This window comes from Apodemus sylvaticus, chromosome X (assembly GCF_947179515.1).
Source record: "Apodemus sylvaticus chromosome X, mApoSyl1.1, whole genome shotgun sequence".
NCBI lineage: Eukaryota > Metazoa > Chordata > Mammalia > Rodentia > Muridae > Apodemus > Apodemus sylvaticus.
The window spans coordinates 27,669,785-27,682,536 of record NC_067495.1 but is presented as its reverse complement, the minus strand read 5'-3'; the positions used below and the strand labels follow the sequence as shown (position 1 = coordinate 27,682,536).

The 12,752-nt window shown below is 39.4% G+C and overlaps 1 protein-coding gene across 1 annotated transcript in view; it reads left to right on the top strand.

Annotated features, from left to right (window-relative positions):
- Nucleotides 1–12,752, top strand: part of Ace2 (angiotensin converting enzyme 2) — a 49,968-nt gene that overhangs the window by 26,981 nt on the left and 10,235 nt on the right. The window contains exons 9-15 of the mRNA XM_052171687.1: nucleotides 484–653; nucleotides 3,044–3,270; nucleotides 5,835–5,979; nucleotides 7,559–7,657; nucleotides 8,839–8,961; nucleotides 9,367–9,539; nucleotides 11,062–11,120. Coding sequence (XP_052027647.1) covers nucleotides 484–653; nucleotides 3,044–3,270; nucleotides 5,835–5,979; nucleotides 7,559–7,657; nucleotides 8,839–8,961; nucleotides 9,367–9,539; nucleotides 11,062–11,120 — 996 coding nt within the window. The remainder of the gene's footprint in view (nucleotides 1–483; nucleotides 654–3,043; nucleotides 3,271–5,834; nucleotides 5,980–7,558; nucleotides 7,658–8,838; nucleotides 8,962–9,366; nucleotides 9,540–11,061; nucleotides 11,121–12,752) is intronic.

The following is a 12,752-nucleotide window of genomic DNA, read 5'->3' as shown; positions in this document are numbered from 1 at the left end:
GTCTTTGTATTGCCTTACATCACTGTAGGGAAAAGTCCATAGTACCAAAATCTCAAGAATAAGGACAAAAAATTCTACATATAATTCAGTCTGTTGTTAACATTTTAGCATCTTTTTCTTCATTAAGATTGATCAATACTAAGTGATTTATATATTTTTCACTTATCATTTTATTATACCCATACAATTTCTTTGAATATAAGTTATGTGTCTACAAAATTTCCATTCTACAAAAGTCTCACTGGTTGATTATTTTGATGGCTTTTCCCTCTTTGATTATACAAAAATCATATTCAACGTAATTGTTTGACATAATTTTTGATAATCTCCTAGATTAATTCCCTAGAGGCAGTGCTTGTAGACATATGATAAACATTCAAAAGCCTACCTCTCTGTTCAAAAGTTGTAAATGTATATAATCAGCAGGAAGAATTTCCACTATATATAGTAGAGGAATTCAATATTCTTTTTTTTCTCCCCCAGAACTGGGATGCAGAAAGGATATTTAAAGAGGCAGAGAAGTTCTTTGTTTCTGTTGGCCTTCCTTATATGACTCAAGGATTCTGGGCAAACTCCATGCTGACTGAGCCAGTAGATGACCGGAAAGTGGTGTGCCACCCCACAGCTTGGGATCTGGGACATGGAGACTTCAGGTAGTTGTTGGGCTGGTACTTACAGTACAGATACTAAATGAGAAACAATGCATGAAAGATTAATTATACTTCTTTGAGCATATGATTTCTGGATCTGCGAACTCAGACTGGAAGTCCACGGGAGTACATTTCTCTCACCCAGGAAAAGAAGATGCTCCACATTTCTCTATTGCACTTTTACAGAACATAGATTACTTGAAAATCTGTATGTTCATTTGAGCCTCATGGTCACGGGGTTGGTGGACCCCTCTGTTAAGAAAGGTTTGGTGCTGAAAACTATGACAGTTGACCATATATATGACTCACATACTGTCCCTCACTCTTGTGAGACAGGACAAATGAATAGCAAATTGGAATAAAAAGGAAAAAATAGTAATTCCATAAGAGAGACACAGAGGATGCTCTATTAGGAACTGAGAGAGAGAGAGAGGGGAGAGAGAGAGAGAGAGAGAGAGAGAGAGAGAGAGAGAGAGAGAGAGAGAGAGAGAGAGAGAGAGAGAGAGAGAGAACCTCTCCTGGACTAGGAGATACATAGGCTTTGGAATCCAAGGTGTGTCACTGAATGATCAGGCAACCTTGAGCAAAGTAATCTTAGCTTTCGGTTTCCTTATCTATAAAGCAGAGCTCTAATACCCAAGTTGCAAGTTTGTGTCTTGGATTTGTTCCCTGGCTTGAACTGGCAATTTTATATAAGAGGAGACCCTCTCGGGCAAAGGCAAGTGAGGGAACAGCTCGGGACAGGCAAAGCAGGTAAGATTGTAACCTGTGATGGAGATTTGGCTCCAGCTTGATCTCATGAACCACTCTGAAGCCTGATTTGAATTAGGATTGGTCACACATTGAGGCAAGGGGCTGCCCATTTATATCTACCCCGTGTTAGTGAGCCACTCGCTGTAGTCTGCTCCAAAATATTAGGAAAACCCCTGCTTGCACTAGAGAGATTGCTCAGTGGTTAAGAACACCAGCTGTTTTTAACAGAGGACACAGGTTCAATTCCCAGCACCAATATGACAGCTCAAAACTATAACTCCTGTTCATGGGCATTCAATACCCTCACAGAGATACATGCAGGCAAAACACTAATGTACATAACAATAAATTATTTTAAGACAAGAAAAGAAAACCCCTCCTCAAGATACCTCTCATTTGGCCAAAGCAATGAAATCAAAGCTTTTGATTTTAATAGCTATCACTTGGGCATCTGAGGGACAGTAGATCTACTTGGGGAGTGAGTCCTGGTTCCAAAATGCCTATTAGAGTAGAGTAAATAGTCTTTTCCTGTATCGACAGTAAAGAGTACAGGCTTTGAAAATCTCTGTTGCAATTAAGTGACTCTGTACTTGTAGCATAAAAAAAAGGGCATAGATAATATGTAAACAAATGAGTGGAACTATGTGCCAATTAAGTTTAAAAACAAACAAGCAAACAAAAAGCACCACCAAAATCTAGGCAGCAGTATGTAGGTGATCAGTACAAATCCTCCAGTGAGGCTTAAAAATAAGAGCAAATTCATAAGGTTCCTAGTCCAGAATCTTCTATAAAGTAGATAGTAAGTATATAACAACTATTATAACTGTTAGGAAAAAGAATAGAGAGAAAACAAATTGTGGTCACATTGGGGTAAAGGAGGTTGACCTTATTTTAAACAGTGGGGAGTCTCTAAAGAGTATGTATCAGTATACAAGGTTCTCATAAGCACAATGGGAAGAAAATCTGTTTGGAAATCTTTGAAATATAATCCTCACTCATATCTGAATGAGCACAAGCATGTCAAGTGGAGAAGGATCATCACATGTTGGACAAACGAAGTTCTGTCCTCATTGTGTCCAAGCACAGTGATACACAGACAACATTTCCCTTTTGTCTTTAAACACCAATTCTCGTTGACCATGGTGACTCATCTCAGGTGGCGATGGTCTTCGAGACATCTATCATGTCTCTAATAGCACTTTCTCTATGTACCCTGAGTCTATACTTTCCAAAATCTTAGGTACTTGAACTTTTTACAGCTTTGAATTTGGCTTTCTTTTTTGCTACCCTGCTCCTGCTTCTTGGGCCATCATGTCTACCTTCGTTATATACATTTGATACTCAATTCTAAATGCCTAGTGCCTTCTCTATCCTGGCTGTACATGGTCCTTTGAGAATACCATGCCTGTATTCACTTACATGACTCACCTCAGAATCATGTGGCATAGAGCTCTAGGTATCATTTTCTGCTAGTGTAAGAGCACAAGAAGAGAAGTTGACCCTTTATATTGAGTAAATGGTTCATAAGGGGCAAATTGCAAAATGTCAGTGATGAATAAATCTTCATCTTCACAAAACTCTACTATAGCAATTAAAGGAAATTTAGTAAGTTTCACTTTAATCTTGTCCATTTTTTGCAGAATCAAGATGTGTACAAAGGTTACAATGGATAACTTCTTGACAGCCCATCATGAGATGGGACACATCCAATATGACATGGCATATGCCACGCAGCCTTTCCTGCTAAGAAACGGAGCCAATGAAGGGTTCCATGAAGCTGTTGGAGAAATCATGTCACTTTCTGCAGCTACCCCCAAGCATCTGAAATCCATTGGTCTTCTGCCATCCAATTTTCAAGAAGATAATGGTACATTTTTCTTTGGTTTGTTTTGGGGGTAATCTGATATGGGGAAATGTTTTTAATATCATCTATAGTAAAATATTTGTTTTACTTTGTGTTACATAAAAAATGTTTATGGGACTTGCTACTGGTAAAAAGCTTTTCTTTTCTCTTTCTTTTTTTTTTAAGTGTGAATCAGAATATGCCAACTGCAGTTTAAACAAAGAATTAAGTGAGATAACTGAAGGAATGGCCTACAAATGATCTAATAGAAGCTGGGTAGGGTTTTGGAAGATGCTGAAATAGTTCACAGAACTTAAATGGTTTGTTGAAGGCCATGAAGCTAATCGTGTCTGGATTTTAAATAGTTGGCTGTCATTTTTAGGTTAAAAGCAAACAAGTGACTTCCCCAAATTCTAAAGTAGGAACCTGTCATTCTGAAACTGTTTTCACAGAGAAGGAATGTGAATAAAAGACCCATTCTATCCCTCAACATTGGTGGATGAGGCAGCCCATATCTTTTGGGGGGACTGGATTTGAGGAAATACTACAAGTTTTCAGGAGACCCAGATTATCCAGTGAGGTTGCCATGGCTCCTGCTTCTTTCGTGAATGTATCACCACTCTCTTCACTCGTTTTGCTTTTTTTAGGCTCTATAATTTATTTATTTTTCATATAATATATATGCATATAGGAAGTGCACTTCACTCCTAGTCTTCATTATTTTCTTTCTTATTCCTGTCCCCTCTCTCCAAATCCATGCTTTCCAACAAATCTCCCTCCTATTCCTCCTATTTCATGTCTTTTCATTTGTTTGTAGCCCGCTGCATTTAATTAGCATTTGATCCAAGCCTTGGTTCTCCTGGATGAAACATCTTGCCAGTGTAGTCAAGGTCATGAGTTCCATCCTTGTGTGCACACTTCTCTTTGTCTTGATCTCTGGCTCTTAGTGATATGACAAAGGCCTGATAGCAGGCTAGTGGAAGCCCATTATCCTGTCTGAAATAGTCACTATTAACCAGATACAGTAGTTTATAAACCAGCAGTGGTGCTTTTTGATGAAGAAAGCAACGTGGAAAAGGCAGTTTATGGTAACCATACTTACTTCATAATTTTAAAATACAATTTGTTCATGCTAATGAACAGACAATGATTTGTTTTATTTTTTTTTTATGTCTGCCTTGAGAATAGGCAAAGAGGATGAAATAGATATGTTTCTAATTATGTCACACAATGAAAGCACTAGCTTGAAACATTCTTTCCTAGCCTCTGGCCTTGACTTGTGAATGATGTTAAACCAATAGAATCCTTCATTCTTTTCCTCTTTTCCCTTATCTTGACCATTTCTCTTGTGGAACATGTACATTTTGTTGTTTGGAGACAAGGTTTTACTCTGTAGCCATGGATGTCCTGGAACTCACAGCAGTCTTTCTACCATAGCTTCCTAGCTTTGGGATACTAGGAATTTATTTTTCTAAACAAATGTATTGAGCACCTACCATGTGTGGCATTTTTCTTAGATACACTGAGAAACTAATAACCCCTGTATTCACATTTGAGCTTCTATGCTGTGCTGGGGGTCAGCCCTACTTCCTCTGCAGGCTAATGAACACACATAACTTGTAAAAGCATTTAATATTCTTCATAAGTAGATCAGTCAATTTGAAGTACACTGTACTTTTGATTATCCAGTGGATGGTACCTTCTAGAGATGTCCATTTAGGGGTGTGTATGTGTGTGTGTGTGCACACACGCACACACGCAGTTAAATTTATTTTTGGCTAATATATAAAAATACCATGGTTTGTATTTGTTAATGGAGTAGCATGACACTATGGTACATGTATAAATCATATGCTGTTTACAGCAAATTCATGTACCTGTACAAGCATCATTGACCAATAGTGAAACTTTGGAGTGTCTTTTCTTCTACATTTTTTTCTTTTTTCTTTTCGGTGCAGGACATGGAGCTGAGGCTCTCATATATGTTAGGCAAGCACTCTGTCACTGATAGACATCTCTCTGAAATGTATGAGACATTGTTGTCATTTACATAGCCAGGCTATTGTGCAAAAGAACACTATATATAAAAAAAAACCTCCACACCCTGGTTTACAAGGTTTTACCACATCTGTTTAATGTTTGCTTATTTACTAAGGACTCACAAGAGAGCATTACAGAGCAGACACTGGACTGGGTATACAGTTTTGAATAAGACATTAACAGACACTGGCTACATGAAGCTCTCAAGAATAAACAGTATGCTTGGGGAAACAGATGAAATTGCCCTAATTAACTCTGATAAGGGGATATTTAAAGAAGGCAGTTGAAACTAGTAAAAAGTAAGGATTAGTTAATTTGTGGGTTTTACTTACTTGTTCTATTCCAGGGCTTTAGACTGTTCTAAATCTATCATCTGAGAAGATAAACATATAACACACACAATGTCAACTGCCAATATTTCCCATATAATCATCCTGTAGCAACTCCATCTTGAGGAAGAATAACAGCTTGAGATTAGGAAAGTTCTCTTACTAAACTTATGCTTCCATTTCCATCTTAATATTTGGTCTTTTCCTTTTTACTTTCAGAAACAGAAATAAACTTCCTTCTCAAGCAGGCATTGACAATTGTTGGAACACTCCCGTTTACTTACATGTTAGAGAAGTGGAGGTGGATGGTCTTTCAGGGTGACATTCCCAAAGAGCAGTGGATGAAAAAGTGGTGGGAGATGAAGTAAGTCAATGCATTTGCAATCAGCAAAATGTTTCCTCATGGGTTTACTGTTTAATTAAAGGATATTGCTAGACTACACACACACACACACACACACACACACACACACACACTAGTATATCTATTTCATTGCTTTAGAGGTCTGAGCCCACAAATGGCAGGAGGGGCTAACACACTAATGCCATCCCCTCAGGGCCTCAATCAATAACAGATGGGCCGGTTGGTGGATAAATACCTAAGCTCCTCTGCTTTCCTGAGTCACATCCATGGAGTCCCAGATTTCCAGGGGAGGGGGATCATTTCACATTACTTATAGTACTGATATGCTTGATAACATAGTCTTTTGGGAGGAGTCCTACTTTCCTTTCTCAGCCCTTCACTCATGTTTCCTGAAATAATTTCCTAGGATATCATCTCGAGTCATTTTCCAAGAGGTAAGACAAGAAATGTGTGATTAATTAGAGGTGCTTCTAATGTTTGTATATAAGCAAAGCTGTCCACAGAAGAGTTAAAGTTGCCACAAAAATCTCAATAATAAAGGACAAAACTATAGTCCTTTTACCAAAAGTCGAAAACTAAAGCCTATATGGCTTTTCTACCTTTTTGTTTTTCTGGCTGCTCTAACCTCTGGATCCCTGCTAATTTATTTTAATAATTATGGAATCAGACCCTTAAAGTAATCCATCAATGTATTGATTGCTCATTTGGTCATGTATCAATCAGAAGAGAAGTTTCTCCTTGGTATCCTGGCACAGGTTTATTACTAGAACTCTAAAGATCACTAAGACACAGTTGTGTCCTCTCAGAGCTCAAGTCTCAGTGGAAAGGGGGAGTTTACATGTGAAAAGCCACACAGCACAGGGAGAGCTATGCTAAAGAATTAAGGAAAACAGTGGAGATGATACCTGAAAGTAGGAGGACTGAGAGGTACAGGAGGAGGAACAGTGGGAAGGGTGGCAGGGTATGAGAATAAGGAGTTGAAGATGATCAAAGTATATTAGATACAGGTATGATGTCACAAGAACCATTATTTTATATATCTAATAAATACTAATAAAACGCAAGAGAATAAAGCATTACTAAAAGAAGACCTAGATGCTGAGGGAGCTTAAGGGAGTCCTTGAGGTCGGTGGCAGGCTTCACAGAAGGAGAAGCAACTTAATTAGCTTTGAAGAATAAGATTTCAATTTTACAAAATTCTGTCCAACCGGAGCACATAATGTGTGATGTCTGAGAGGAGTTTATAGGTTTTTCATGGCATATTTATAGCCATACAATGTACTTTTTGGGACTTTATTTACTTAGTGTCTTAGAATATATATATATATATATATATATATATATATATATATATATATATATATATATATTCTAATGGTGTGTTTTGGTTGAATTAAGGCAATATGAGGAAGGCTCACAAGATGCTTTGCTTTCTGGTTTTTACAATGATTTTATTTTAACTGACAACCAGTTCCAATATAAATACCATTGCCAGGTGAAGCTGCTGTAGCTGAGCTCTGATCCCCATTCTCACGATGGCCCACCCCTCACTAATGTATGCTTCCCTTTTCTTTCCAAGGCGGGAGATTGTTGGTGTGGTGGAGCCTCTGCCTCATGATGAAACATATTGTGACCCTGCATCTCTGTTCCATGTTTCTAATGACTACTCATTCATTCGGTAAATGACAGTTTTCTCCTCTCTATTTACTATCTAGGGCTTAATGGGCTAATGACAAAAACTTAAACAGGGTTCAATGAAGTAGTAATTACAAGGCTTTTCTATCTCCCTCCTACCCCAAGCTTAATGTAGATGATCAGTTTCAATTCAATTTAATCAACATGTTTTATTGGGTTAAATAAACGTATTCAAGATATTTTGCCTATTGTTAAGGATTGTCCTACTTTGCTTGGTATAGCTGTGATAAATGCTATATGATCAAAAGCAATTTTGGAGAGGAGTTGACTTTGTCCCCTCATTGAGGGAAGCCAAGACAGGAACTCATAGGAACCAGGAGACAGGAACTGAAGCAGAGACTGCTGAGGAAAACTTTATTGTCTTGCTCTTCATGCCTAGCTTAGCTTGTCTTCTTGTACCTCAAAGGATCCACCTGCTCATGGGGTAGTACCTTGTCCAGTGGGCTGGGTCCTCCCAGGGCTGGGACCTCCCACACCAATCATTAATCCAGAAAATACTCCACAGACTATCTTAGAGGCCAATTTGAACAAAGCATTTTCTAAATTGAAGTTCCTTCTTCTTATATGTCTCCAGTTTATGGCAAGTTGACAAGAAAGAAAAAACAAAACAAACAAACAAAAACAACCAGCATGACAGGACCATTTAGTGAAGTAGAAAAATACATTTAGTCCACCATTTATCACTAGAGTTTACTAGTAACTAGAGTTTACGATTCATTTAAGGAGTGTTTTATTATTGTTTATTTTGTCTGTTTGAGACAGAGACATATTACATGTCCCAGACTGGTATTGAACTCCTGGAAGCTGGGATGGAGGCATGTGTGGGCCTCACCTCCTGTATCTGTAAAAATGGGAATGTATTTACCTGGCATAAGGACCAGCTTGATACCACTTTATAGAAAGAGCTATAAATAACTCTGGCACAGCCATCCAAATGTGATTAACCTGTGACAGAGTAGCAAAACTGCTCTATCAGCAGATATATACAATGAAAATAGTGTGTGCAGCATCTGAAGGAGTTAGTTCATGGTGGTCTCCTGCTAGAGAAAGACGTTTTAGCTAATACCCATGGGACTATTTGGGCCTATTTTCCTGGATCTGTGACTCTACTATAACAATAAAACACGAGCCTTCTTTTTGTTTGTTTCTTTGTTACTTGTACAGATATTACACAAGGACCATTTACCAATTCCAGTTTCAAGAAGCTCTTTGTCAAGCAGCTAAACATGATGGCCCACTGCACAAATGTGACATCTCAAATTCCACCGAAGCTGGGCAGAAGTTGCTGTAAGAAATGCCTCAAAATGCTGAACCTCCCTTAGCATACCATAATTTCTATGCCTATGATTTAGTTTATTTGCTTCCTCCACCCCCTCCCAAAATTGGAACTTCAGAAATTCTCCAACCAACCATGAAATAAATGTTCAATTTGGAATGAGACAAGAATCTAGGTCATGCAAAGCCTGGATGGGCCACCTCCTGTCTCTGTGTGATAACTACATGGCTCTCTTTAGAGCAAGTGGAAAGAAAGAGACATTGATAATATGCCTCATTTTAATAATCCACCGGAAGAAAATTTAGACAATTCCAACAGAAGAAGTATAAAGATTGTAGGTGCAAAGGTATGCCCGCCTGGCACCCTTCAAAATGACTCACACTCTGTTGGTTTTTTTGTTTGTTTGTTTCATGTAGCGATATGCTAAAGCTTGGAAATTCAGAGCCCTGGACCCAAGCCTTGGAAAAAGTGGTTGGAGCAAGGAATATGGATGTAAAACCACTGCTCAATTACTTCCAACCTTTGTTTGTCTGGCTGAAAGAGCAGAACAGGAATTCTTTTGTGGGGTGGAACACTGACTGGAGTCCATGTGAGTTCACGGACTGCACACACATTGTGCATTGTTCCTTTTGTTTCCTTCTCTTAGTGTCCTTTAGCTATAGCCTTGCGGGTACTGTGGCACAGCTCAATATGTGTTTCTCTCCTTTAAACTGTGTCACAAACTTTGTCAAATGTTCTTATTAGTCTCACCTTCACAATAAGGGCCTAGTACTCTCTTATTGCCTTTGAACCTGGCTCTTTGCCCTAGATTGTTTCTATTGCTGTGAAAAAGATACCATGACCAAAAGCAACTTGGAGAGGATTGGTTTTATTTCAGCTTATACATTGCAGTTCATCATCAGGAACTCAAGGCTATAATCTGGAGGCTGGAGGTCTGAGACGGTCCATGAAGGAACACTGCTCATTGGCTTGCTCACCATGGTTTGCTCAGTTTGATTTTTCCCAGGATCCTCCTGCTCAGGGGCACCATTGCCCACAGTGTGCTGGGACTTCACATATCAGTGATTAGTCAAGAAAATGTCCCACAGGCCAATCCGATGGAGATATTTTTCAATTAAGGTTCATCTTCCCAGCTAACTCTGTATCAAGATGACAAAACAAAAACAAAAACAAAAACAAAAACAAAGCAACAACAAAACCTAACTAAGGCACTCTCTAAGGCAAACACTGTCATCAGCTAGACAATGTGTTTCTGACAGTCACTTTCATAACTCTCAAACCTTGTTTCTTTTGGTGTCTTATTATCAATGTTAGAACACCATCCCCAGCTCCTCTTCCACGTCCACTGTTCACTGTCTCAGTAAAGTTTTGATGTGATGTTTAGTAAAGCAGTTATCAATATTTATTTTTGGCCACTTGCACAGCCAAGTAACACACTATGCTGTATCCTGTCTTAAGTGGCTTGTCTGTATCAGAGTTTCTATCCACCCCAGTTTTTGGCATACACAATTCATCACCAAACAGAGAATTTCTTTATTACCAACTGGTGGAACGTATCTTTTTTTTTCAGCCTCCGTTTTCCTCCCTAGCAACTTCCCCTTGGAGTCTTACATACTCCTATTTTAGCATAGACCGTAACCATCCTCCAGAACCACCCCCTGGGTCTTCTGAGTCGAATCCTGTTTCCTGGATTCCATACCTTCTTTCCAGGTTGACTTCTTGTTCTGTTGAAGGACAAGTTCCAGTTGGCTGTCTGAGTAAGTGACGATGGCGTGCAGAACCATGCCAGCTCCAAAGTGCCTTTAACCACAACCTCCGTTCCAATTTCCCATACTCTTCCCAGCTCAGCTGCATTGGAATCCCAACATTTCTCTGGGATTCACGCTTTTTCAGCCTGCAATCTCTTCTGTCTACACACCAAGTAGTGACTTATGATTCTCTCAGAAAGCAGTTACCAGCTCCTCATCATTTCTCATTTTGTAAAAGCCGTGTCTGAACCCTTAAAAAAAATACTATTGCCTTTACCTTACTGCAGTCTTGCAAAGGGGAAAAAATAAATGTGTGGTCAGTCTCTCATCTAAACCACCTGTCTGAAATTTCTCTTTAACCAGATGCCGACCAAAGCATTAAAGTGAGGATAAGCCTGAAATCAGCTCTTGGAAGTAATGCAGTGAGTATTGTTCTAAATGATGATCCCATTTTTCTTCAATTCATTCTCTTCCCTCGAAATCCCATTCTAGTATGGTGTAAAGAAAGAGAGGAACCCATGGTTCACTTAAAACTATAAGCCCAGCTCTGGCCTTCAACTGACTCCTTCCTTCCTTCCTTCCTTCCTTCCTTCCTTCCTTCCTTCCTTCCTTCCTTCCTTCCTTCCTTCCTCCCTCCCTCCCTCCCTCCCTCCCTCCCTCCCTCCCTCCTTTTATCCCTCCCTCCCTCCCTCCCTCCCTCCCTCCCTCCCTCCCTCCTTTTATCCCTCCCTCCCTTCTTTCCTCCCTTTTTTTTTGTAATCCATCTCTTACTGGATAGGCAATGCCTACTATTCACTTCTTACCTTGAGTGTGTTATGAAGATCTCTGCTGAAACATCCGTACAGTAATTATCCAACACCCACCTTCCCAATTGACTCATCACTATGATTTGTATTTAAGGACAAGGTCCTGGTTATATGGTGAGGAGTGTTTCTTTTCTTGGGTTTTTTGGTTGATTTTGTTTTCTTAACCGTTTTTTATGTTCTTGTTTTATCACTTGTCTGGTTTATGGGGGACATTTTCTTTCTTTTTTTTTTTAAATATTTTTATTTTCTATATTCTTTGTTTACATTCCAAATGATTTCCCCTTTCCCCGGATCCCCCCTCCCCCATATGTCCCATAAACCTTCTCTCCATCCATTCTCCAATCACCTCCCTCCTTTTTCTCTGTCCTTATATTCCTCTCCAATGCTAGATCAATCCTTTCCAGGATCAGGACCCTCTCCATACTTCTTCATGGGCGTCATTTGTTATGCAATTTGTGCCTTGGGTATTCAGGGCTTCTGGGCTAATTAATATCCACTTATCAGAGAATGCATTCCATGTGTATTCTTTTGTGATTGGGTTATCTCACTTAGGATGATTTTCAAATCTGGAAGCTTGTTTTAAAAGTATAGCATCTCAGGTCCCAGTCGTGGACCTGCTTAATCAGGATCCCCATTTTTGTAAGCTCTCCATGTGTTTTGCATACATCAGAATACCTGGGAAACTCCAAGTCTCAAACTTGGCTCAACATTGGAACTGCATGGGAAGTCTTCAAAATATGAGTGTGTGTGTGCTACACCTCCAGAGATGCTGGTTTAATTGTTCTGGAATGTGACACCAAGATTTGAGCATCAAGAGTTTTCTTTTCATTTGAGACAGAGTCTCACTGTGCAGTTACAGCTAGCCTAGAAGTCACTATGTAGGTGAGATTGGTCCTCAACTCCCAGAAAGCCTCCTGAGAGCTCAGATTAAAGGCACACACCACTATGTCCAGCCTCATTCAGAGTTTTAAAATCTGGAGCTGGAGTGATGACTTGGCAGTTAAGCACTCTTGTGGCTTTAGCAGAGGACCCAGGTTCACTGTACCCCCATGCTGGCTCACAACTATTCCTAACCCCAGTTCCAGGGACTCTTGTGCCTTATTGTGATCTTCGCAGGTGCCTGGCATGCACATGGTACCAGCAAAACACTCCTAACACATAAAATAAGTGTATTTTTAAAATGTAAAATTTCCTAGAGTTCTAAGAGTTTCCTAGACTTTTACAATTTCCTAGAAGTTCTAAGTACAG